Genomic DNA, 27,526 nt, shown 5'->3' on the forward strand with positions numbered 1-27,526 from the left:
CTTGGGTTCGAGCTTTTCAGGTTGAAGTTTCTTGACATAAGCATCGCATCCCCAAACTTTTAGAAACGACAGCTTAGGTTTCTTCCCAAACCATAATTCATATGGTGTCATCTCAACGGATTTCGACGGAGCCCTATTTAAAGTGAATGCAGCAGTCTCTAAAGCATAGCCCTAAAATGATAGCGGTAGATCGGTAAGAGACATCATAGATCGCACCATATCCAATAGAGTGCGATTACGACGTTCGGACACACCATTACGTGTGGTGTTCCTGGCGGTGTGAGTTGTGAAACTATTCCACATTTCCTTAAGTGCGTGACAAATTCGTGACTCAAGTATTCTCCCCCACGATCTGATTGCAAGAACTTGATTTTCCTGTCACGTTGATTCTCAACCTCACTCTGAAATTCCTTGAACTTTTCAAAGGTCTCAGACTTGTGTTTCATTAAGTAGACATACCCATATCTACTCAAGTCATCAGTGAGGGTGAGAACATAACGATAGCCACCGCGAGCCTCAACACTCATTGGACCGCACACATCAGTATGTATGATTTCCAATAAGTTGGTTGCTCGCTCCATTGTTCCTAAGAACGGAGTCTTGGTCATTTTACCCATGAGGCATGGTTCGCATGTGTCAAATGATTCGTAATCAAGAGACTCCAAAAGTCCATCTGTATGGAGCTTCTTCATGCGTTTGACACCTATGTGACCAAGGCGGCACTGCCACAAGTATGTGGGACTATCATTATCAACCTTACATCTTTTGGTATTCACACTATGAATATGTGTAACCTTATGCTCGAGATTCATTAAGAATAAACCATTCACCAGCGGGGCATGACCATAAAACATATCTCTCATATAAATAGAACAATCATTATTCTCGGATTTAAATGAGTAGCCATCTCGAATTAAACGATATCCTGATACAATGTTCATGCTCAAAGCTGGCACTAAATAACAATTATTGAGGTTTAAAACTAATCCCGTAGGTAAATGTAGAGGTAGCGTGCCGACGGCGATCACATCGACCTTGGAACCATTCCCGACGCGCATCGTCACCTCGTCCTTCGCCAGTCTCCGCTTATTCCGTAGCTCCTGCTTTGAGTTACAAATGTGAGCAACCGCACCGGTATCAAATACCCAGGAGCTACTACGAGTACTGGTAAGGTACACATCAATTACATGTATATCACATATACCTTTAGTGTTGCCGGCCTTCTTGTCCGCTAAGTATTTGGGGCAGTTCCGCTTCTAGTGACCACTTCCCTTGCAATAAAAACACTCAGTCTCGGGCTTGGGTCCATTCTTTGGCTTCTTCCCGGCAGCTTGCTTAACGGGCGCGGCAACCCCCTTGCCGTCCTTCTTGAAGTTCTTCTTACCCTTGCCTTTCTTAAACTTAGTGGTTTTATTAACCATCAACACTTGATGTTCCTTTTTGATCTCCACCTCCGCTGATTTTAGCATTGAATATACCTCAGGAATGGTCTTTTCCATCCCCTGCATATTGAAGTTCATCACAAAGCTCTTGTAGCTCGGTGGAAGCGACTGAAGGATTCTATCAATGACCGCGTCATCCGGGAGATTAACTCCCAGCTAAGTCAAGCGGTTATGCAACCCAGACATTTTGAGTATGTGCTCATTGACAGAACTATTTTCCTCCATCTTACAACTGAAGAACTTGTCGGAGACTTCATATCTCTCGACCCGTGAGCTTGGAAAACCATTATCACCTCTTCGAACATCTCATATGCTCCGTGTTGCTCAAAACACTTTTGGAGCCCCGGTTCTAAGCTGTAAAGCATGCCGCACTGAACGAGGGAGTAATCATGAGCACGTGACTGCCAAGCATTCATAACATCTTGGTTCTCTGGGATGGGTGCGTCACCTAGCGGTGCTTCTAGGACATAATCTTTCTTAGCAGCTATGAGGATGATCCTCAGGTTCCGGACCCAGTCCGTAAAGTTGCTGCCATCATCTTTCAGCTTGGTTTTCTCTAGGAACGTGTTGAAGTTGAGGGCAACATTAGCATGGGCCATTTGATCTACAAGACATAATGTAAAGATTTTAGACTAAGTTCATGATAATTAAGTTCATCTAATAAAATTATTCAATGAACTCCCACTCAAATAGACAACCCTCTAGTCATCTAAGTGAAACATGATCCGAGTCAACTAGGCCGTGTCCGATCATCACGTGAGACGGACTAGTCAACATCGGTGAACATCTTCATGTTGATCGTATCTTCTATACGACTCATGCTCGACCTTTCGGTCTTCCGTGTTCCGAGGCCATGTCTGTACATGCTAGGCTCGTCAAGTCAACCTAAGTGTATTGCGTGTGTAAATATGGCTTACACCCGTTGTATTCGAACGTTAGAATCTATCACACCCGATCATCACGTGGTGCTTCGAAACGACGAACCTTCGCAACGGTGCACAGTTAGGGGTAACACTTTCTTGAAATTATTACGAGGGATCATCTTATTTAAGCTACCGTCGTTCTAAGCAAATAAGATGCAAAACATGATAAACATCACATGCAATCAAATAGTGACATGATATGGCCAATATCATTTGCTCCTTTTGATCTCCATCTTCGGGGCTTCATGATCATCGTTGTCACCGGCATGACACCATGATCTCCATCATCATGATCTCCATCATCGTGTCTTCTTGAAGTTGTCTCGTCATCTATTACTTCTACTACTATGGCTAACGCTTTAGCAATAAAGTAAAGTAATTACATGACGTTTATGTTGACATGCAGGTCATAAATAAATTAAGACAACTCCTATGGCTCCTGCCGGTTGTCATACTCATCGACATGCAAGTCGTGATTCCTATTACAAGAACATGATCAATATCATACATCACATATACCATTCATCACATCCTTTTGGCCATATCACATCACACGACACATGCTGCAAAAACAAGTTAGACGTCCTCTAATTGTTGTTGCAAGTTTTTACGTGGCTGCTATAGGTTTCTAGCAAGAACGTTTCTTACCTACGCCAAAACCACAACGTGATATGCCAATTTCTATTTACCCTTCATAAGGACCCTTTTCATCAAATCCGATCCGACTAAAGTGGGAGAGACAGACACCCGCTAGCCACCTTATGCAACTAGTGCATGTCAGTCGGTGGAACCAGTCTCACGTAAGCGTACGTGTAAGGTCGGTCCGGGCCGCTTCATCCCATGATGCCGCCGAATCAAGATAAGACTAGTAACGGCAAGTAAATTGACAATATCGATGCCCACAACTGCTTTGTGTTCTACTCGTGCATAGAAACTGCGCATAGACCTAGTTCATGATGCCACTGTTGGGGAACGTAGCAGAATTTTAAAATTTTCTATGCATCACCAAGATCAATCTATGGAGTCATCTAGCAACGAGGGAGAGAGGAGTGCATCTACATACCCTTGTAAATCGCGAGCAGAAGCGTTCAAGGGAACGGGGTTGATGGAGTCGTACTCGTCATGATCCAAATCACCGATGACCTAGCACCAAACGGACGGCACCTCCGCGTTCAACACACGTACGGTTGGGAAGACGTCTCCTCCAACTTGATCAAGCAAGGGGGAAGGAGAGTTTGATGGAGATCCAGCAGCACGACGGCGTGGTGGTGGAAGCAACGGTGATCTCGGCAGGGCTTCGCCAAGCTCAGGGAGAGGGAGAGGTGTCACGGGAGGGAGAGGGAGGCGCCAGGGGCTAGGGTGCGGCTTCCCTCCCTCCCCCCCACTATATATAGGACCCCTAGGGGGCCGCCGGCCCTAGGAGATCCAATCTCCAAGGGGGCGGCGGCCAAGGGGGGTGGCTTGCCCCCCAAGCCAAGTGGGGCGCACCCCACCCCTAGGGTTTCCAACCCTAGGCATAGGGGGAGGCCCAAGGGGGGCGCACCAGCCCACCAGGGGCTGGTTCCCTTCCCCACTTCAGCCCATGGGGCCCTCCGGGATAGGTGGCCCCACCCGGTGGACCCCCGGGACCCTTCCGGTGGTCCCCGTACAATACCGGTGACCCCCGAAACTTGCCCAATGGCCGAAACTTGACTTCCTATATATAAATCTTCACCTCCAGACCATTCCGGAACTCCTTGTGATGTCCGAGATCTCATCCGGGACTCCGAACAACTTTCGGGTTACCGTATACTAATATCTCAACAACCCTACCGTCACCGAACCTTAAGTGTGTAGACCCTACGGGTTCGGGAGACACGCAGACATGACCGAGATGACTCTCCGGTCAATAACCAACAGCGGGATCTGGATACCCATGTTGGCTCCCACATGCTCCTCGATGATCTCATCGGATGAACCACGATGTCGAGGATTCAATCAATCCCGTATGCAATTCCCTTCGTCAATCGGTACGTTACTTGCCCGAGACTCGATCGTCGGTATCCCAATACCTCGTTCAATCTCGTTACCGGCAAGTCACTTTACTCGTACCATAATGCATGATCCCGTGATAAACCACTTGGTCACATTGAGCTCATTATGATGATGCATTACCGAGTGGGCCCAGAGATACCTCTCCGTCATACGGAGTGACAAATCCCAGTCTCGATTCGTGCCAACCCAACAGACACTTTCGGAGATACCCGTAGTGCAACTTTATAGTCACCCAGTTACGTTGTGACGTTTGGCACACCCAAAGCACTCCTACGGTATCCGGGAGTTGCACAATCTCATGGTCTAAGGAAATGATACTTGACATTCGGAAAAGCTATAGCAAACGAACTACACGATCTTTGAGCTATGCTTAGGATTGGGTCTTGTCCATCACATCATTCTCCTAATGATGTGATCCCATTATCAATGACATCTAATGTCCATAGTCAGGAAACCATGAGTATATTTTGATCAATGAGCTAGTCAACTAGAGGCTCACTAGGGACGTGTTGTGGTCTATGTATTCACACATGTATTATGATTTCCGGATAACACAATTATAGCATGAACAATAGATAATTATCATGAACAAGGAAATATAATAATAACCATTTTATTATTGCCTCTAGGGCATATTTCCAACAACACTCTCATAATACATTTCGGGGCAGCGATGCTCCTTGACCTCTGGCGGCCCCTCCTTCACCAGCTTCACGGCGTCCAGCTTCGCCCAGTGCACCTTCGCCCGGGCAAAAGCCCTGCGTGCACCCTCGATGCAGACGGACCGCTTTATGACTTCCAGCCGTGGGCAGGCATCCACAAGCCGCCTCACCAGACATCCGGACTATAAGGCCCTTCTTGGCCTGTTCGGCTGCCTTGTGAAGCTCGACCAACTGGTTCAGCTGGTCGCTCAAGGGCATTGGGTGTTCGGTCCCAGTATACTAAGACCAGAACAACTTCTCCATTGAGCTCCCCTCCTGAGCTCGGTAAAACTCTGCGGCATCCAGTACACTGGGAGGAAGATCTGCGAACGCCCCTGGAGAGCTCCGAACTCGGGTAAGTAAAAGGAAAGTTTCCTCCACATGCTTGCTTTGCATAATGAATGCCTTACCCGCTGCTATCTTCTTCACCGCATCAATCTCCTAGAGGGCCTTGTGGGCTTCAGCCTTGGCGCTCCGGGCGCTTTCAAGCGCCTGCGCGAGCTCGGACTCTCGCGTCTTAGAGTCAAGCTCCAAGGACTCATGCTTTTTGGCGAGAGCCTCGTGCTCTTGCGGCACCTCGCCTACTCGGGCTTCTTGCTTCTCCCGCTCAATGTGCTCCTTGGCTACATTGTCTTCGGCCTCGGATATCGCCTTCTTCAGGGTTGCCACTTCGGTCGTGGCCCTGACAAATCCATGATGATCCTATTACTTTACACCTGAACTTATTTTTAAATATATAGACAAAGGTATTGCTTACCTTTGCTCTCCTCGAGCTGCCTCTTGGTAAGGCCGAGCTCGTCCTCGGACCGCTCCAGGTCCTGCTTCAGTGCAGAGACCTCCGCAGTACGTGCGGCAGCGGCCAGCGGTGAAGCCTGCTCATACACATAGACATATATTGATTAGACTCCTGAGTTATCATTTGATCCTCTATTCGTCCTTTCTTCACGCACGCCAAACAGAGCATCAGGGGCTACTGTCTATGTGGTAATATTTTTCCTATATTTTCATTGCTTACCTCAAAGCCTATTAGGAGGCTGGCACAAGCTTCGGTCAGTCTGTTTTTGGTGGACTAAACTTTCTCGATCACCGCACTCATGATAGTGTGGTGCTCTTCGTTGATGGAAGCGCCGCGAAGCGCTTCCAGCAAGTTGTCCGGCGCCTCTGGGTGGATAGAGGCCACCAGCACGGGCGGCTTGCCCCTCTTAACGGGGGGACTCCTGCTGGAGTTCGGAACCACTAAAGGTTCCGGCGCGGTGTTCGGCTGGGGGCCGAACTTGGAGCCCGTGGGGACTTTGCTCCCTTTGCGCCCAAGGTCCGGAAGGTCGCCTCGAGGTGCCCCCAGGACTACCTCCCCTTGGCCCGGTGCCTGTTGAGACAACACCTCGATGTTGTCCGTAGGGCAAGGGGTGGGGGCGGTCGAAAGTGAATTGCTGTTCATATCCGACGAGTCCAAAGAACCGTCCGACGAAGATAAGTCGATGCGGGCTCGGGACAGGCTGCATAATCATATTCGGCATAAGTAGAAGCAGTGCAATAAAACATACCATGAATTACTATGGTATCTGGATACTTACGACTTCGCCAGGGGCTTGTCCCTGGGCAACCACTCATCGTCGCTGTGGGCGGCCATAGTGGAGCAGTCCGGATGGAGGGTCCTTCCCTTCTTGGACCCTTCGGCCTCCCCGGTTGGGTCAGCCTTCCTTTTCTTGTCTCCCCGGCTGGGGGGAGAACTTTCCTCTTCCTCCTCCTCGTCTTCATGGGAGGAGTGCGCGTCGGAGTCATCGGACGATGAGTCCGATACAACCTTGCGCCAGAGACCCTTTCGGGTTCCCGTGGCCTTCTTCTTGGTCTTCTTCACCGGCACCTCATAAGGTGCCGGAGTCAGCATCTCCGTCAGGAGAGCATCTGCAGGATCTTCAGGCAAGGGGGCTGGGCAATCAAGCTGCTCTGTTATCTTTATCCAGTCCTGTTAATGACATGGAAGCTTAGATCCCGCACATGACTTAACTGGGGCAAATAAATACCCTGTGAGATATAAAAACTTGCCGGATTGGCGCGGTGCTTTGCGCTGAGTCCTCGGTCCTCAATGAGGGAAGGAGGTACCTCGGCGCCCTCCAGACGTCCTCGTGTTTCATGTCGTAGAGCTCTCACAGCGTCTGGTGCTTGGCCAAGTCGAACTCCCACAAATTGAATGCCCGTCGTTGACACGGGAGGATCCGGTGGAAGAGCATGACCTGGACCACGTTGACGAGCTTGATTTTCTTGCTCATCATGTTCCTGATGCAGTTCTGGAGTCCGGTCAGCTCTACCGAAGAACCCCAGTACAGGCCCTTCTCTTTCCAGGAGGTGAGCTACGTGGGGATTCCGGATCAAAATCTGGAGGCCGCCACCCAGTTGGAGTCATGCGGCTTGGTGATGTAGAACCACCCCGATTGCCACCCCTTTATGGTATCCGCATAGGTGCCCTCGAGCCAGGTGACTTAGGCATTTTGCCCACCATGGCCCCTCCGCACTCTACTTGCTGGCCAACCACCACCTTCGGTTTAACATTGAAGGTTTTCAGCCATAGGCCAAAGTGGGGCCTGATGCGGAGGAAGGCCTCGCACATGACGATAAACGCCGAGATGTTGAGGATGAAATTGGGGGCCAGATCATAAAAATCCAGCCCGTAGTAAAACATGAGCCCGCGGACAAACGGGTGGAGGGGAAATCCCAGTCCATGGACGAAATGGGTAAGAAAAACTACCCTCTCATGGGGTTCGGGCGTGGGGACTAACTGCCCTGCGTCTGGCAGCCGGTGTGCAATATCCGTGGCCAGATATCCGGCTGCCCGTAGCTTTGCGATGTGCTCCTCCATGACGGAGGAGACCATCCACTTGCCTCCTGCTCCGGACATGCTTGGAGTGGTTTGAGAAGAAGAACGTGAGCTTGGGCTCTGGAGCTCGAGTGCATGAGAATGGATAAGCAAGGAGGTAGAAGGCGTGGGTAAAAGGGGGTGAATCCTTGTCCCTTTATAAGGGCGGAAGAGGCGATGCGCCTCCCCACTTGCCTGGTAAAATCGCTTATTCCCCAGGCGCCGTAATTGATGGTGTGGTTCGGCTACCCACGTCCGTATTGATGAGAATCCCATAATAAGGGGGACACGATCTCTGCTTTGACAAGATGTATCAAGAAAACCACCCCGCGATGTGTGCGGTGCTGGATGAGAAAAACGGTTCGGATAATGACCGGGCCACGACATGACGTCGTGCTGTCAAAACGCGTCAGCGGATTAGATTTGTGGAAATATTATTCTCTCTACGATGGTATGTGGAAATTATTTTGCAGGGCCGGACACTATCCTTGGGTCCAAAATCTTCTATAGAGTATTCGGAGGAGGAACCCGTCTTGCAATGCTGAAGACAAAACTGCGCGCCGGACTCATCGTCATTGAAGCCTGGTTCAGGGGCTACTGAGGGAGTCCTGGATTTGGGGGTCTCCAGACAGCCGGACTATATCCTTCGGCCGTACTGTTGGACCATGAAGATACAAGATTGAAGACTTTGTCCCGTGTCCGGATGGGACTTTCCTTGGCGTGGAAGGCAAGCTTGGCAATACGGATATGTAGATCCCCTCCCTTATAACCGACCTTGTGTAACCCTAGCCCCCTCTGGTGTCTATATAAACCGGAGGGCTTAGTCCGTAGGACAACATACAATCATAACCATAGGCTAGCTTTTAGGGTTTAGCCTCTACGATCTCATGGTAGATCAACTCTTGTAATACTCATATCATCAAGAACAATCAAGCAGGACGTAGGGTATTACCTCCATCAAGAGGGCCCGAACCTGGGTAAACATCGTGTCCCCTGCCTCCTGTTACCATCCGCCTTAGACGCACAGTTCGGGACCCCCTACCCGAGATCTGCCGGTTTTGACACCGACAGGGAACTCACCATGTTGTCTCCCAATCAGTTGGATTGGGCTGAGGACCCCCATGGCCGTATGCTCATGGGCTAGTTCGGACAGCCGATGTATACACGAGGAAGATTCCACAAGACTTGGTGATCAAGACAAGGACTCCTCTCCACCGACGTATTCGACTAGGACTCTTGTTATCCTAGGCCTCTGGTACATTATATAAGCCGAGGCCAGGCTAGTTGGTAGATTATTATGACATTACTCATGATACCTATAGGGTTTAGACCACAACATATGATCTCGAGGTAGATCAACTCTTGTAACCCCTATACTCATCAAAGTCAATCAAGCAGGAAGTAGGGTATTACCTCCATCAAGAGGGCCCGAACCTGGGTAAACATCGTGTCCCCTGTCTCCTGTTACCATCGATCCTTAGACACATAGTTCGGGACCCCCTACCCGAGATCTGCCGGTTTTGACACCGATAAAGAGCTCATCGTAAAGGGTTACATCGATGCTAGCTTCGACACAGATCTGGATGACTCTAAGTAGGAAACCGAATACATATTTATATTGAATGGTGGAGTTGTCAGTTGCTGCAGTTCTGAGCAGAGCGTCGTGGCGGGATCTATATGTGAAGCGGAGTACATAGCTGCTTCGGAAGCAGTGCATGAACACATCAAGCAACGCTTCAACTCCATTCGTGAAAACGTCAATGATGGAGACATAGAAAATTGCAAAGTACATACGAATCTGAATGTGGCAGACCCGTTGACTAAACCTCTTCCATGGGCAAAACATGATCAACACTAAGACTCCATGGGTGTTAGCTCCATTACTATATAATCTAGATTACTGACTCTAGTGCAAGTGGGAGATTACTGACTCTAGTGCAAGTGGGAGACTATTGGAAATATGCCCTAGAGGCAATAATAAAGTGTTTATTATTATATTTCCTTAATCATGATAAAGATTTATTATTCATGTTATAATTGTATTGATCAAAAACTTAAATACATGTGTGAATACATAAACAAATACCAAGTCCCTAGTAAGCCTCTACTAGCTCGTTGATCAAAAGATGGTTAAGGTTTTTGAACATAGACATGAGTTTTCGTTTGATAACGGGATCACATCGTTAGGAGAATGATGTGATGGACAAGATCCATCTGTTAGCATAGCATATGATCATTCAGTTTATTGCTACTGCTTTCTTAATGTCAAATACATGTTCCTTCGACCATGAGACCATGCAACTCCCAGACTCCGGTAGAATGCCTTGTGTGTATCAAAGGTCACTTCGTAACTTGGTGATCATAAAGGTGTTCTACAAGTATCGCCGAAGGTGTCTGTTGAGTTGCATGGATCGAGATTGGGATTTGTCATTCCATATGATGGAAAGGTATCTCTGGGCCCTCTCGGTAATACAGCATCACAAGAAGCTTGCAAGCAAAGTGACTAAGGAGTTAGTTACAAGATGATGTATTACGGAACGAGTAAAGAGACTTTCCGGTAACGAGATTGAACAAGGTATGGAGATACCGACGATCGAATCTCGGGCAAGTAACATACCGACGGACAAAGGAAACTAGGTATGTTGTCATAAAGGTTCGACCGATAAAGATCTTCGTAGAATATGTAGGAAACAATATGGACATCTAGGTCCCGCTACTGGTTATTGACCGGAGAAGCATCTCGATCATGTCTACATCATTCTCGAACCCGTAGGGTCCGCACGCTTAACGTTCATTGACAATATAGTACTATATGAGTTATGTATGATGGTGACCGAATATTGTTCGGAGTTCTGAATGAGATCACGAACATAACGAGGAGCTCCAGAATGGTCTGGAGGTAAAGATTGATATGTAGGATGATAGTATTCGGTCCCCAGAAAAGTTCCGGAATACACCGGATAATTATCGGATCACTGGAAGAGAGGGGGCGCCACACAACGGGATTCAACAAGTTGTGTGCCGGCGCCCCCTCTCCCTCTAGTTCATCCTCCGCTCTAAATTCGTTGTGCTTGATGAAGCCCTGTGGAAATAGTTTCACCACCACCGTCACCACGCCGCCGTGCTGTCGGAACTCATCTACTACTTCGTCCCTCTTGATGAATCAAGAAGGCGAGGACGTCATCGAGTTGAACGTGTGCTAAACGTGGAGGTGTTGTACATTCGGTGCTTGATCGAAACGGATCGTGAAGGTGTACGACTACATCAACCACATTGATAAACGCTTCCGCTTAGCGATCTACAAGGGTAATAGATGCTCTCCCCCTGCCGGTGTCAAAACCGGCGGATCTCGGGTAGGGGGTCCCGAACTGTGCGTCTAAGGCGAATGGTAACAGGAGGCAGGGGACACGATGTTTTACCCATGTCCGGGCCCTCTTGATGGAGGTAAAACCCTACGTTCTGCTTGATTTATTCTTGATGATACGAGTATTACAAGAGTTGATCTACCACGAGATCGGAGAGGCTAAACCCTAAAAGCTAGCCTATGGTATGATTGTATGTTGTCCTACGAACAAAAACCCTCCGCCTTATATAGACACCGAAGGGGGCTAGGGTTACACAAGGTCGGTTACAAAGGAGGAGATATACATATCCGTATTGCCTAGCTTGCCTTCCATGCCAAGTAGAGTCCCATTCGGACACGGGGCGAAGTCTTCAATCTTGTATCTTCATAGTCCAACAGTCCGGCCAAAGGATATAATCCGGCTGTCCGGAGACCCCCTAATCTAGGACTCCCTCAGTAGCCCCCGAACCGGGCTTCAATGACGACGAGTCCAGCGCGCAGTGTTGTCTTCGGCATTGCAAGGCGGGTTCTTCTCCAAATTTTGAACGTTTGTTAAGAAGTGTCCGGTCCCATAAATGTTTGGACCTCTTGGCTTCTGCGCCCAATAAGGGCTATCTCCCACGCGTCGAATGAATACGAGGCGCCAGGGAATTTTTACATTCGCCCCCCTAGCCAGATAAATAAATTGTCTATTAAAAGGATGGGGATTCTCAGATCCGATCCATACCATCCTCCCCCAGCGAGAATCCATCAGAGCGCGCTTCGGAAAGATCCATTCCAGCATGGCCGACCTCCGCAGCTCCTCCTCCCGCCCCCGTAGCCCTAAGCCCGGTGATTGGAAGAGGTGTTCAGTCCCACACAGTCGATTAATCGAACTGCAGACTAAGGGATTTCTCCCTCCAGCATACATGGTGCCCGTTCGAGCCGGGCTTGCCACCTACAATGGCGGGGAGCAAGCGGAGAGCTTCCCCAATCCCTCTACAGGGGAGCGGGTCTGCCTTGTTCCTTATTTATTAAGGGGAGTCAGATTTCCAATTCATCCGTTCCTCCGCAGGCTCCTGGAGTTCTACGGCCTCCAATTACACAATTTCACCCCTGCCTCCATTTTACACATCGCCGGCTATGTTGCTCTCTGCGAGTTGTTCCTGGGCTGCGAGGCTCATTTTGAGCTGTGGAAAAGGCTATTTTGCCTCGTCCCTCGCACACAGAGGGGGTCACTTTATCAAGTGGGCGGAGCCGAAATATGGCGCATCGCCGGAACCGGATACCTGTCCAGTACCTCGAAGAAGTCGTCCGAAGACTAGCCTTCGGAATGGTTTTATATGGAGGACGTTCCCCTTCCGGACCCTGTTTGGTGGGGTCTTCCTGAGTTCAGCAATGCTCCTCTAAAGAAACGCCGAAGCTGGCGCCCACGGAGCCCCCAGGAGGAAGACAATGGAGAAGTCCTTTACCTGATGAACCGGATTAAAGCACTGGCTCAATCAGGATTGACAGTAATCGAAGTTATGTCAATATGCATAATGCGGGGAGTGCAACCACTTCAATATCGAGGGCACCCCTTGTGGTGTTTTAATGGGGCGGATGACGCCACCCGTTGCGGGCGTAAGGGTCCGGACAATGTTGTCGCTTTAGCAAAAAATTTGTCTGAATTATTCAAGGGAGAGGAAGAGGAGTTCATCCGCGTCAAGCCACGGGATGGATTCTCCATGTACAATCCTCCAAGCTGGGTGAGTTATATCTCCTTACTCCCATTCTTTCCCGCATTCTTTGTCGTAGGTATTCACCTTGCCATTTTGCGGCAGGAACTGCGAAAAGCCATAAAGGAGGTCAGCAGCCCCTCCCCACAACCAGAGGACCCGGACCGGGCCCTTGACTCTGGACTCGAAGAAGATCCGGTCATATTCGTGGAGCTGATAGACCGGCAGTTCTATCAGTTAAGCTGCGATGATGTCATGGTGGCCATTACGGCCGACTATCCCAGACTGCTTCCTGCATCGCACGTAAGAAAAAATAAAAATCCCAACTCCAGAAACTAGGATCCCCTTTTAGACACTTCACCTACCATATAAATATGGCATTTTTACAGGGAAGGCATTCGGTACGCCCTGCCAAACCCGCAGCAACTCGCCAACAAGAGGCACCGAGGCCGAGCAGGCCAAAAAGGAAGGCGGTCAAGACGGAGACGCCGGCGCAAAGGTATAACAGAAACCCCGCTCCGTGGTTGTCGTCTTTCTCGAAATGTAATTACGCCCGTGTTTCTTTAACAGAAAAAACGCTCATCGGAATATGTTTGGCGATGTTGCTAATCACGCTTCCACCAGTCGGGCGCCAGGACCGGACATAGAGGCGGAAGCCAATATGGGGCGGGCGCCGGATAATCCCCCTACAGAGGATGCGGATAGATTATCCGCCACAAATTCAGAAGTGGAAAGCGCTATGAATCATAGGCGCCGTCGGGCCGTACTCCGCGACGCTTGTTTCTCACCAGAGGCATTTGATGCCTTCAATTCTGGAGAGGCGTACCTCCGTGCTGCTCAAGATGGTCTAGCCAGAGCCATGGATCAGTATGTAAAGGATGTACGGGTAAGTAAATCTGACGATTATATGTATCAGTAGCCCCTGAGACTTGAAACAGTTAGCAGAACTGATTTAAGGATCATCTTTATTGTGTAGGTTCTTACAGAGAAGAATACTCGGCTGTCACAGGAGCTAGAGGAATGCAAGACCCAATTGCGGGCCGCTGTTGCCGCATTGAAGGAACCGAAAAAGTCCCCCGCTGGTAACATTTACTTTGGAGAATGATGGTTACCATATAGTGTGCAGCGTGGCTGCAAATCTAACAATAGACGTTGCAGATGAATCCAGAGAAAATCCGGAGGACCAGCATGTCATGCGACAGCTAAAGGCTGGCGAACGCATGCTGACTGAGGTCAGGCGGGAGAAAAAAAATCTCCAAGACGCCAATACCAAGCTGAGCGTGGAACTGAAAGACGTTCGAGCCCAGCTTGCAGACTCCGAGAAGGAGAATAAGCGGCTTCGATGCGGCATTTTCAGTAAGTGCTTGAACGAATCCCTTTGAAGGAGTTCGGCGAAGAAGCCGACTAACAGCGTTATGTCTGTAGGTATGCTGCCAGGTCGTCCTGCGGAGGAAATGCCCGGGTCTGCGGGTGATCTTCTATCCGAGCTCTCACAACTGCACGAACAAGTTCGGCAGGTGATGCAAGGTGTTGCCCAGGCCTTGTGGCCATCCGTCTCCCTGCCAGAAGGCATTGCAGAGCTTACGGAGAAGCTTAAGGGAGCACGGCGGCGCTTCCGATTATGGAAGATATCGGCCTGCCATCAAGGTGCCAGGGAAGCCTGGGCCATGGTGAAGACGCGGTATACCAAGGCTGACCCAAATCACATGGCCGAGGTCGGACCTGTGGGGCCCGACAGAAAAGAGATCCCCGTTAGCTTAGTTTATGGGCAAGTAGAATTAGCCGCAAAGTATTCCCAACAGGATTGTAGGCTAGACCGCCTGTTGGATGGTATAGAAGAGGAATTTAGTCAGTCTACATGACTATGTAATTAAAGTAACATGTATAATGTCTTCTAGCCGGAATGTAGATCATTTGTCATGGCGGACCTTTTCGCTTCAACCTCGAGACCCGATAGTCCAGAGTGTATCCGAATACCTGCTCTGTTATATAAGAATCGGGGTATGCGTGGAGACCAGGCGTAGGGGTCATTAGTGCTTGAACAGACAAGTGCCCAACTAGTTATGTTATATTAGATGGGTAGTAAGAAACATCTTCCAGGGAGAATAGTTCTGTTAAGGGTTCCTTTCCCTGGTACGCATGCCCTAAAGTGCATGTCCGGACTACGATAGGAAACGCGGGAAAAACATCTGGGGGCACATATGGAAAATAAATAAAGATCATATTTTGTTCATCGACCGAATATTCCCTTAAGAACGCTAGCATTCGGCTTCACCCAGTCTGAGGTACACATCCGGCTGACCCGGCAGTAACAATCGCAGAGGTGCTCCCCTTATGCCCTAGCTGAATTAACGGGAACGTAGGGCATAAATACAAGAGCCAGGCAACCCAGCTTGGCCAAAACTTAAGTCATATCGATGCATATAATGGCGAAAAAAGGTACATGCGGAAGTATAACACATGTGCGGGGCATGAGGCCTAGATAGATAATTAAGCTTCTGTGAAAGAAGCCCCTAGGTATGATGAGCGCGGCTAGCGCATCTATAATGTGCAAGCGAGGCACAAGTTGGCCCTTGAAGGCCTAGAGAAAGAATAAAAGAAAGAAAGAAAGAAAAACAAGACAGATAATGTATATGCAAAAAAATGGACAGAGGAAGGAGACGAACATAGAGTCCGGCGCTAGGCGTAGAATCTTCGGAGCCTGGCCGCGTTCCATGGGTTCGGCTCGAGTCGATTATTCGATGCATCCCGCAGACGGTACGCTCCACCGGTCAGAACTTGGTCAATAATGAAGGGACCTTCACATTTGGGCTCGAGCTTGTTCTTTTTCTTATCCGGCAGGCATAGAACTAGTTCGCCAACGTTATAAGTTTTGGCCCGTACTTCTCTGCTTTGGTATATGCGAGCCTGTTGCTGATAAAATGTGGAACGGGCTTTTGCCACGTCACGCTCCTCCTCCAGGGTGTCCAGACTGTCCTTCCAATCGAGCTCGGCTTCTCTTTCTTCATACATGCGCACTCGAGGTGAGTCATGAATTATGTCACAGGGCAGGACTGCCTCTGCGCCATACACCATAAAGAAGGGTGTATATCCGGTACTACGATTCGGCGTGGTCCGCAGCCCCCAGAGTACGGAGTCGAGATCCTCTACCCAGTGCGTGTTAGACTCCGTTAAGGACCGCACTAACCTGGGTTTAATGCCGCTCATTATAAGACCGTTTTCTCGCTCAACTTGGCCATTGGTTTGTGGGTGATAGACTGAAGCATAATCGAGCTTGATGCCCATTTTGCTGCACCAGAATTTTACCTCATCGGCCGTGAAGTTCGTGTCGTTGTCAGTGATGATGCTGTGGGGGACGCCGTAACGGTGTACGACCCCGGATATGAAGTCTATCACCGGTCCGGATTCGGCTGTTTTAACAGGTTTGGCTTCTATCCATTTGGTGAATTTATCCACCATGACCAGTAAGTATTTTTTCTTGTGGGTTCCCTCTTTAAGGGGTCCAAGCATGTCAAGCCCCCAGACCGCGAAGGGCCACGTAATGGGGATTGTTTGGAGGGCGGTGGCTGGCATGTGGCTTTGATTTGCAAAAAGCTGGCAACCGGCGCAGCGTTGGACCAAGTCCTGTGCGTCTGCCCGGGCCGCCGGCCAATAGAATCCTGTACGGAATGCCTTGCTTACAAGAGCCCGGGCTGCGGCGTGGTGGCCGCCGAGTCCGGCGTGAATTTCTGCCAAAAGGTTCCGCCCTTCCTCTTTGGAGATGCACCTTTGAAGGACTCCGGTAGTGCTTTTTTTATACAGTTCTCCCTCATGGACCCTGTAGGCCTTAGATCACCGCACTATGCAGCGTGCCTCATTTTGGTCCTCCGGAAGTTCCTGCCTAGTTAGGTAGGCCAGGAATGGTTCTGTCCACGGTGCTATGATGGCCATTATTACATGGGCTGAAGGTGTTGTTTCGGTGGCAGAGCCTCCGATTATGTCAGAGTGTTCGGTATCAAGTGTTGTGGCCGGGTCTGGACTAATATTGCCGGTGTCCCCCTCCCATACCATGGATGGCTTAAACAACCTCTCTAAAAAGATGTTGGGGGGCGCATCGCGTTTTGCGCCGATGCGGGGGAGGATATCCGCCGCCTGATTGTTTTCCCGAGCCACATGGTGAAATTCGAGCCCCTCGAACCGAGCTGACATCTTTAGGACGGCGTTACGATAGGCCGCCATCTTCGGATCCTTGGCGTCAAAGTCTCCATTTATTTGGGATATTGCGAGGTTCGAATCCCCACGCACCTCCAGGCGCTGAATGCCCATGGAAACTGCCATCCGAAGACCATGTAACAGGGCTTCGTATTCGGCTGCATTGTTGGAGTCTGTATATAGTATCTGAAGTACGTATTGAACTGTGTCTCCGGTTGGGGACGTCAGGACGACGCTAGCCCCCAGTCCAGCTAGCATTTTGGAGCCGTCGAAGTGCATAATCCAATTGGAGTATGCGCAGTACTCTTTAGGGAGTTCGACTTCCGTCCATTCGGCGACAAAGTCGGCCAATACTTGCGATTTAATGGCTCACCGAGGTTTGTATGTTATGTCGAACGGGAGGAGCTCAATGGCCCATTTGGCAATCCGGCCCGTGGCATCGCGGTTATTTATAATATCATTGAGTGGCACCTCCGAGGCTACTGTAACCAAACACTCTTGTAGGGATGGCAATGGGCAGGGTATGGGCGGGTACAACCTTCTTCTACCCAAACCCATACCCATAGAAACTTTCTATACCCACCCACTTCAATACCCATGGGTATAAACTGACACCCATGCCCAAACCCATCGGGTATCCTATACCCAATGGGTATCCATTGGGTATAATATATATCATTTATATTCTTAAGAGGTAGAGAAATGAGTTCAAAATTCAAGTGATCATGGTAGAGTAGTATAGAACGGATGCGGCCCCCTCCGATGGGTGGCCTCTTGGAGGCATTAGGGGAGTATGAGCAGCGGTTGGTGGAAGACCGACGCAGTGGAAGGTGGTGGTGGGAATTGGGGATCGCTAGATCAAGAGTTCGACAAGAGTCTGGTAGCAAAGAGTCGATATTTCATCTTTTTGAGGAGTCACATAGGACGTAGGAGGAGTGGCGAGCGGGTGATTATGAGCCTATGAGCTATGACTTGTCTAAGGAATACGAGATTTAGGGTTGGGCCATATGAGTTGGATGTTAACCCCACATGTTATAGGAGTTATTTTCATTTATTAATTTTTCTAGGTATCCATTGAGTTACCCATGGGCACAATTTCTTACCCATGCCCTACCCATATATTTTGCGGGTATGGGTACCCATTACCCGTGGGTACAAAATCTCTTCAAGTCTTGCCCATACCCATTGTTTTCGGGTAGGGTACCCGCGGGTACCCATACCCATGGGCAAAACTGCCATCCCTACACTCTTGAAAGTAGTGTCGCAGTTTCCGGGATGCCATGAATACCGCATAGGCTATCTTTTGATAATGTGGGTACCGTGATTTGCATGGAGTGAGGACAGTGGATACATGATATATCGGCTTTTAAAGAGGGAATTTATGTCCATCCGCTTCTCGTTCGACGACGAGCACTGCGCTTACAACTTGATGAGTTGCCGCAATGTATAATAGCATTGGTTCGCCGATGTTTGGAGCGGCCAGGATTGGGTTGGTTGCCAGTATGGATTTTATTTCTTCCAATCCGGCTGTGGCAGTGTCCGTCCACTCGCAGTGTTCGGTGTGCCGAAGGAGGCGATAAAGGGGTAATGCCTTTTCTCCTAAGCGGGAGATAAAGCGGCTTAGAGCCGCCTCACATCCAGTTAACTTCTGGATTTGTTTGAGGTCTGTTGGGGTAGCCAACTGTGACAAAGCTCGGATTTTGGCTGGATTAGCTTCAATACCTCTACTAGAGACAATGAAACCCAGGAGTTTCCGGCTGGTACGCCGAAAATGCATTTTTTCGGATTGAGCTTTATGTCGTATGTTCGGAGGTTGTCGAATGTGAGCCTCAAGTCGTCTATCAAAGAGTCGACGTGTTTGGTTTTGACGACCACATCATCTACATATGCCTCTACTGTTTTGCCGATTTGTTTCTCCAGACATGTCTGGATCATGCGCTGATATGTTGCGCCGGTGTTTTTGAGCCCAAAAGGCATTGTGTTGAAACAGAAGGGACCGTATGGTGTGATGAATGCCGTTGCGGCTTGATCGGACTCTGCCATCTTGATTTGGTGGTAAACGGAGTATGCGTCGAGGAAACACAATGACTCGTGTCCTGCGGTAGCATCAATAATTTGATCAATGCGGGGGAGGGGGAAGGGATTCTTTGGGCAAGCTTTATTGAGGTCCTTAAAATCGACACAAAGGCGCCAGGATTTATCCTTCTTTGGTACCATCACCAGGTTTGCTATCCAGTCCGGGTGTTTTATTTCTCTGATGAATCCGGCCTCCAATAACTTGGCTAGTTCCTCTCCCATGGCATGTCTCTTGGGTTCGGAGAAACGCCGAAGAGCCTGCTTGACCGGCTTGAATCCCTTTAGGATATTGAGGCTATGCTCGGCCAGCCTGCGTGGGATTCCTGGCATGTCTGAGGGATGCCAGGCAAATATGTCCCAATTCTCGCGCAGGAACTCTCGTAGTGCGGCATCTACGGCGTGGTTTAACTGTGCCCCGATGGAGGCTGTTTTTGTAGGGTCCATTGGGTGGACTTGGAATTTGACTATTTCATCCGCTGGTTTAAAAGAGGTGGACTTTGATCTCTTGTCGATTATCACGTCGTCCATGTCCACTGTGGAGCGTAGCGTGGTTAATTCCTCGGCCGAGAGGGCTTCGGATAATGCCTCGAGGGCCAGTGCGGCTGTTTTGTTTTCGACGCGGAGTGCTATGTCCGGATCACTGGCGAGAGTGATGATTCCGTTGGGCCCGGGCATTTTGAGCTTCATGTACCCATAATGGGGTACGACTTGGAAGATCGTGAACCCTCATGTCCTAAAAGGGCGTGGTATCCACTGTTGAACGAGGCCACTTGAAATGTAATTTCTTCGGACATATAGTTCTCTGGCGTACCGAATACCACATCTAGTGTGATTTTCCCAGCGCATCGTGCTTCCCGACTGGGTATGATTCCTCTGAAGGTTGTGCTACTTTGCTCAATGCGGTTCCAGTCTATTTTCATTTTTTGAAGAGTTTCCTCATAGATGAGGTTTAATCCGCTGCCGCCGTCCATGAGTACTTTGGTGAGTCGAAAGCCGTCCACAATTGGACTGAGGACCAGTGCGGCTGGTGCTCGGGCTGTTCGGAATTTAGGTTCGTCACTGGCATTGAAGGTAATAGCCGTGTCACTCCATGGATTTATTACCGCTACGTGGCAGATTTCGGCAATGCTGCGGAGTGTTCGCTTGCGCCTATTATTTGACACGAAGGTCTCAAAGACTGTTAATACCGTATTGTTATCCACAGGATGGTGCTCTGTGGCATTTGGGATAAGAAGATCCTCACCACTTTTGGCCACCTGCCGGAGTATCCAACATGCTCTAAGGCTGTGCATTGGTATTGTATCTGTTGTGCTATGAATTTTGCAGGGTCTGTTAAGCCATCCCTCCAATACGGTTCCGTGCCCTGTAGAGGGTTTTTGCTTCTTTGTAATGAACTCGGGTGTCTTATGATAGTGCACCCTTTTACCTCGGACTGGGTGCATATTCGGAGCCGGATTATCCCAAAATTTCGTTTCGGTTTTCCAGGCACTTTCCATCGCACAGTACTTTCGTACTATGGACGCCAAGTCGGCGAAGCGTGATATGTCACGGCGACTTATGGCGTTAAGGATTCCCTTGTCCGTGCAGTTATTGCAGAAAAGTGAGACTGCGTCTTCCTCGCGGCAGTCCTTAACCTTGTTCATCACAAGGAGGAATCTGGCCCAATAATGATGTACTGTTTCATGGGGCTCTTGCCTGATGTGGGAAAGATCGTTTATGTCTGGGTGGGTGGTGGATTTGAGTCTGGACCCCTACCCGATCTGAGACCCAGGGGCCGAGGGGTTTCCGATCTTGGAAGTTCGGATTCCGGTATGTTGCCCGATGAGTCTGGCCCGCTGCCTGACTCTAGGTTCAGGGTTTGGGCAATGTCCTCCCGTAAACGGGTATCCGGCTCGGAGAGCTCAGGAATTCGGACATAGTTAGTCCTCAAGATAGAGGAAGAATCGCCGCATTGTTCCTCCACCACCGCAACATGATGGGTGACCGGTGGAGAGTTAATCTCCCTTCGATCGGGTTTAAGCCCAATCTGATCATAGTCCGTAGCGACTCCCAAGGCGGCGATGTGATCCAAGAGTTCGTTTAGGGAAGAGAGCTCCATTTGGATCCATCTGCTCGGCCAATTCCGAGCCGACGTGGAGGCTGTTTTTGATGACCCAAGAAGTCATCATCGGTGCAGCGGCCGAACAGGCGGTCATGATGAAACTGCCTAGCCGGAGAGTTTGGCCGGCAGCCAGAGCTCCCCCGGCGGTAATGTTGTTTTTAATAACGAGATGAGGCATCCTTCCTTACGGCGACGTCACAGAGAAACTCTCAATGAAAGCACCAATGTCGGTGTCAAAACCGGTGGATCTCGGGTAGGGGGTAACAGGAGGCAGGGGACATGATGTTTTACCCAGGTTCGGGCCCTCTTGATGGAGGTAAAACCCTACGTCCTGCTTGATTTATTCTTGATGATACGAGTATTAAAAGAGTTGATCTACCACGAGATCGGAGAGGCTAAACCCTAAAAGCTAGCCTATGGTATGATTATATGTTGTCCTACGGACTAAAACCCTCCGGGTTATATAGACACCGGAGGGGGCTAGGGTTACACAAGGTCGGTTACAAAGGAGGAGATATACATATCCGTATTGCCTAGCTTGCCTTCCACGCCAAGTAGAATCCCATCCGGACATGGGGCGAAGTCTTCAATCTTGTATCTTCGTAGTCCAACAGTCCGGCCAAAGGATATAATCCGGCTGTTCGGAGACCCCCTAATCCAGGACTCCCTCACCCCCTCTCGTAGCTATGCATCTCTATGGATAGATCTTGCGCGTGCGTAATTTTTATTTATTTTCAATGCAACTTTTCCAACAGACCATGTGAAGAGGAGGGGACAGTGAGGGCGGGACAAGGAGGGGCGGGGAGGAGACATGCAGTGTAGCGTTCGAGAGTGTGGACGGAGGCTTTGGGTTTGGTCAAAGGTGGTGGATATGTGATCACGGGATGGCCCATCGAAGGCCGGCCTGACGTGGCGAATGGTCCGTGTACGTTGGGTCCGTCTTATATCCGCCCAAAATATAGACTGGGTTTGGGGATGCTGTCGTCGCCACGCACAGGGGTAGCCTAACTGGGCCGGCCAATCGCGTTGTACCACTGGAAGTAAAAAGAAAGCAAAAACGTAGGGATGCGAGTTGAGGAGAATCGAACCGGCACGATTAGGCAAACAAAATTTCTGAAAACGAATAAATTTTGAATGTCCCAAACATTTTTGGAATTTGAAGCACGGACTTTTTTTAATCTTGAGAACAAATTTTGAAACGGAGAACAAATTTGGAAGCACGAACAATTTTTTAAAGCACGAACATTTTTTGAATCTTGAGAACAAATTTGAAATAGAGAACAATCTTGAAAAATCCCTAACAAATTTGGAAGCATGAAATTTTTTTAAAGCATAAATCTTTTTTAAAATCTTGAGAACAAAATTTGAAAATAGAGAACAATTTTGAAAAATCCCGAACAAATTTGGAAGCGCAAAAATTTTATGAAAACATGAATATTTTATGAAGTCCAGTACATTTTCTGCATTTCGAAAGATTTGAAATTTTTTGTGTAACAAGAACAATTTTTGAATTTTGAGAATATTTTTTTTAAACTGAACATTTTATAAAAATACGAACACAATTTGAATATTTTGAATTTCTTTTGAAGAAAAGAGAAGAAAAAGAAAAGGAAAAAGAAAGAAAGCAAGCAAAAAATCAGGAACATTTGTCGAAATTGTGAATAAAATTTTGAAAATGTGAACACTAATTCAGAAATGTGAACAATTTTGACAAAAAGAACATTTTTGAAAATTCTGAACCATATTTGAACTTTTTGAAAAGCTTAAAAAGAAAAAGGAAAATATTAAAAAAGAAAAAACATAGAAAACGAGAAATAATAGAACAGAATAAGACTGTGAAGAAAAACCAGAAAGAACCAGTAGAAGGAAAAAAAGTGTTTTGGTATATATCCGCGAACTGGTTTTAGGTTTTGTCGTCCCTCTTAGTTTCTTTAGGATAAACATTATTATTCCTACACAGCCATGAGTCAGTTGTTGTGGCCACCTCGGCGTGTACCCCTTCTGTAGGTCGTGGGTTCGATTCCTAGCGAGATCATTTTTGCGGTTTTTTAGTCTCGCGAAGCGAAACCACTCAAATGGGCCGGCCCAGGTTGATCTGCGCCCCTATGCGAAGCGGCGACTACTTGCTGCAGTAAGCGGCGAATAGGGAATTCCATGCCGAACAGCCCGAACGTATATCGTCATCCCAAGCGTATAGGGGAATTTGAGAGGTCCCGATTCGATTGTAGTCTGAGTTGATGCGCGAGCGGCTTCCCTCCCAATCTCGGATGCACGTCTACCACCAGTCCACGACGATCTGTTATAGGCTCATCGACACTTGTGTGCGCTGGTTAGGTTCCGTGCAAGCAACCAAAGCAGCTAAAGATTCCAAGCGGCAAGGTCCAGCACCAAATCAGCAACACGACACTACCTGCACAGTTAACAATTGGTCACGTCGAAATCGTGTGACACATTCGACACCCGCGAGAAGTGTCATCCTGGTACTTGGGTCGTTGGCTCCGCGCTATCATCCAACAGCACCGAGATCGTGACCATTCCCTTGTCTCTAACATGAGGACGTACACCTTTGCGGCTTTGCTACTTCACTCTTGATTTTTCCTTCTCATCACCAAGGCACCAACCCCTACAACTGAGGCTTGGCTGCATCAACTTATCATTCGGTGAACTACTTTAGAATGCTTGGAACGCGGGGCATTCTGCATAGAAATTTTAAGTCGATTTGTTCGGTAAAGATGAGCTACCTTTGGCATTTCTACCTACTTATTTGGCCACGGGTGGGAACTTCTTCCAATTTTGTCGGCCTTGGAACGGTACAAGGAAGAGTATACATAGACGATGACCACCTCTGTCCTGCAGTCCCATACTCTATTTGTGATTCGTCTATGTCAGCCAGCTGGTTTGCAAGGACAGGACAAATTCACGGGTCAAGAATAATAGCGACTACCACGCGGCAAGCGTGGTAAAAGCATTCACAAAATTATATAAACAAAGAATAACAGCGACTCCATGCTTGGGAAGGAATTTACGGAGGAAAGAAAAGAAAATCCTTGGGGAAGGACTAGCAGCCAGCTACTGTGGACGTTGTGCCATGCATAGGTACGTCAATGGTGCCAAAAGTTGGAGCAAAATGATACTGTACTCGCATGTAAGTATCGTGAAGATTTCTTCAAACATTTCATGCATGTACGCTATGAGTTCAAGTTTATACCCGCAGTCCGCAGATCTCGCTAAAAACACAGATAATTTCTAACCTGTGAAAAAGACGACACCAAGGTGAGCTGTTCTTCACATTATACCATTATAATTATGTAGAATTAGCTACTTTACATGGGGGAAAACCACTAGAGAATAGTCTGTACACCTTGCGGGTTTATATTCGAAAGAAAAAGAATAGAACAGTACAGTACACAAGTCGAGGGGAGACTGGTTGGTAGCTTCCCACCAAGCCCAGCTTCGATCCTTCAATCGAAACCCCCCAAAAAGTCAAGGAAAAAAACGAAAGAAGAAGAAAAGGATGTAGTATACACTTCCTGCAACGCCACCGAGACCACCCAAAGGCATCCTATACCAATCTCGCCGTTGCCCACTACCATCTAGCTGTGTCTACCTGTCCCCCATATCTATGCGTATTCTTCTTCCACTTTATACGTTTCTTCACTACCTGTTTGCCATTATTCTTGCTCGGTTTACCATTACCTTCGCTCACCAAGCTGTAATTAAACACTATAACCAGTCATTACCAGTGTAAAGATAGGAGGGAAGGAAACCCGTGAGCAAACGGAGGACGAAGTGTTGGAGACAGTGGTGAGCTAGTTGGTGTCCACCAAGGCGTCGTGGAAAGCGGCGACACGGTCGGGCGTCACGCACTGCGTGATGAGCCGGGCGCCTGGCTTGTGTACCCAGGGCTTGACGAGGATGCACGTGGCGATGTAGTCCAGGTTTGTCAGCGGCACGACGTGGGCGGGAGGGCCCCACCCGTAGTCCACCTCGGCGAAGCCCAGCCGCGTCCAGTCGGAGACGAGCAGCGTCCGGTAGTCGGAGGTGATCTGGTACGGGTCCACGCTGCCCATCTCGCCGGCGCCCCACCGCGCGAACTCTGTGGGCAGCCGCTTCTTCCCCTCCTTGATGATCTTCACGACGTCGGTGATGGTGGAGGACGCCACCTTCCCGGCCGTGGAGGAGACGCGCATGATGTAGTAGCAGTTGCCGTAGAAGCCGGCGCCCCCCGAGGGGAGGCGGGCGTGGAGGAGCGGCCGCGCGTTCATCGCGAAGCAGAGGTGTACGGGGGAGTCCTCGTCGAAGCAAGCGGCGCGCGTGCGGCTCTGCCAGGCCTTGGCGATGAGCACCTCGAACGCTGAGCACCGGGCGCCGCCGGTGGCCGCCGCGAACTGGCCCTTGAAGTGGTTGATGTAGTCGGCGGAGATGTCTATGGCGAGGTATTCGAGCCGCTTGGCGCCCGCGGGGTCCGGGAGGCTGCCGACGAGGGCGCTCGCCGGATCAGGGATCGCGTCGCGGCCCCACACCGGTGCCACCGAGATGCGGCCCGCCCCGCGCGCCAGCTCCCCCACCGCGCCCATGAACTGCGCCGCCCCGGGCCCGTCGGCCACCGCGTGGCTGAACCGGAACCCCACCACGAAGCCGCCGCAATCGAACGTCGTGACCTGCGTGTCGCGTCCACCACGCCCAGTTTAGCTCGCAGTCAGTAAAATCCAAATCCACCACCGACACGGCGCAATGCGAATCGAATCCAGCAAGTACCTGGACAAGCAAGATGAGCTTGCTCTCCTCCTCACGGCTGGGCTTGGGGCGCGGGTGGGGGAGCAGCTCGTCCTTGTCGACGGCGAGCGGGTACTCGAGATAGTCCACGTCCTCTAGCCGACACCTGACGGCAGCCTCAATGAACCACACGCCACCGTCGCTGCAGTCCACCTGCAGCTCGCCGGCGTCGGTCACCGTGAGGCGGCCCGCCAGCGGGTAGTACTCCACCAGCGCCCTCGCCAGGGCCTGCTCCACCGCCCTCGCGGGGCTGTCACCCTCCCTGGCCATGTCGGGCTTGAACACGTGCAGCGACTCGATGAGCGCCATCTGGGTGGGGTAGCGGTCGAGCCACGACAGGCGCAGAGGGCTCTCCGGCGTCGGAGCCGCCGGCGCCACCAGGCGCTGCCCGAGCCGCTCCACTGGCATGGGCTTTGCCGCGGCCGCCGCCATTTGGAACGGGGGAGGGCCGGAGCACACCTTCGGGTGTTCCTGGTTTGAGGTGTGACGGTGAGCTGTTGTTGCTGGGGGTGGGTACGTACGTGTGTTGATGGAGTGAATTAAGTTGAAGTGCGGGGGTTTGGTTTGGATTTAATTCAGCAAGATGCGTGGGTTTATATAGGTGTCTGGGTGTTCGGTAGAGACTGTATGTTGGGGTAGGCAGGGAGCATGCAGCGTGAATTTTATTTTTATTTTGTCCGAATTGTATGGACACCGATTTAGTGACATAGTTCCACACGCACCCTTATGAATGGTAAAGTCGAAAAACATACCGGATTTTTTTAATATTTTTTATAACATACATAAGTTTTTTTGGGTGGCTGGTATGCGTGCGTATGAAGTTCTACGAAGAAATAATATCCATGGTATTCTGGACAAAAATGGTAAAATTGAAGCTATATAACAACGTCAATGAATAGTAAGATCTCGTGTATTTTTTCACTAAGAATCCACGGGTGTCAATACTTAGCGAAAATTCATACGTGAGTACTTCCTTTGTTCGAAATTACTTGTCGCAGAAATTGATGTATCTAGATGTATTTTAGTTCTAGATATATCCATTTTTGACACAAGTAATTCCGAACGGAGGGAGTAGAATGGATGACCAACTTTGATACAAAAATTTTAGAATTTTTTTCTAAAAAATTCTAGTATTTCTAGTATTTTTTTCAAATGTACTATTCATGTGGGTGCACGTGAAGCCATGCCACCTTTATATTTTTTGGAATCGCATGCACTTTTGACTGTATAACATACACAAGAACAAAATTATGAGTGTCTCTAAGAACACGTGCCTATGAAATGCAGGTGAACATGGTAAACAGTAAAATAAAAAGAGGGAAATAAAAAAATCTGAATTTTTGAACATAAAACTTGGTCGGCCATTATTTTCATGTGTGAAGTTTTGT

At 49.2% G+C, this 27,526-nt stretch overlaps 1 protein-coding gene across 1 annotated transcript; it reads right to left on the bottom strand.

The window, feature by feature from the left end:
* Window positions 1-24,636: 24,636 nt before the first annotated feature.
* On the bottom strand, window positions 24,637-26,722 carry LOC125551504 (acyl transferase 7-like). The gene is made up of 2 exons (XM_048714766.1): window positions 26,121-26,722; window positions 24,637-26,023 (listed from the first exon to the last, which is right to left on the bottom strand). Exons 1-2 carry the CDS (start codon window positions 26,568-26,570, stop codon window positions 25,172-25,174), a joined length of 1,302 nt encoding a protein of 433 aa, XP_048570723.1. The 5' UTR covers window positions 26,571-26,722; the 3' UTR covers window positions 24,637-25,171.
* Between the last annotated feature and the right edge of the window lie 804 nt (window positions 26,723-27,526).

Source organism: Triticum urartu, chromosome 1 (assembly GCF_003073215.2).
Source record: "Triticum urartu cultivar G1812 chromosome 1, Tu2.1, whole genome shotgun sequence".
NCBI classification, from domain to species: Eukaryota; Viridiplantae; Streptophyta; class Magnoliopsida; order Poales; family Poaceae; genus Triticum; species Triticum urartu.

Coding starts and splice junctions, on each gene's coding strand:
- LOC125551504 (XM_048714766.1), bottom strand. CDS start 26,570: ATGGCGGCGGCCGCGGCAAAGCCCATGCCAGTGGAGCGGCTCGGGCAG. Junction 26,024..26,120: donor AGCTCATCTTGCTTGTCCAG/GTACTTGCTGGA, acceptor CGCGACACGCAG/GTCACGACGTTCGATTGCGG.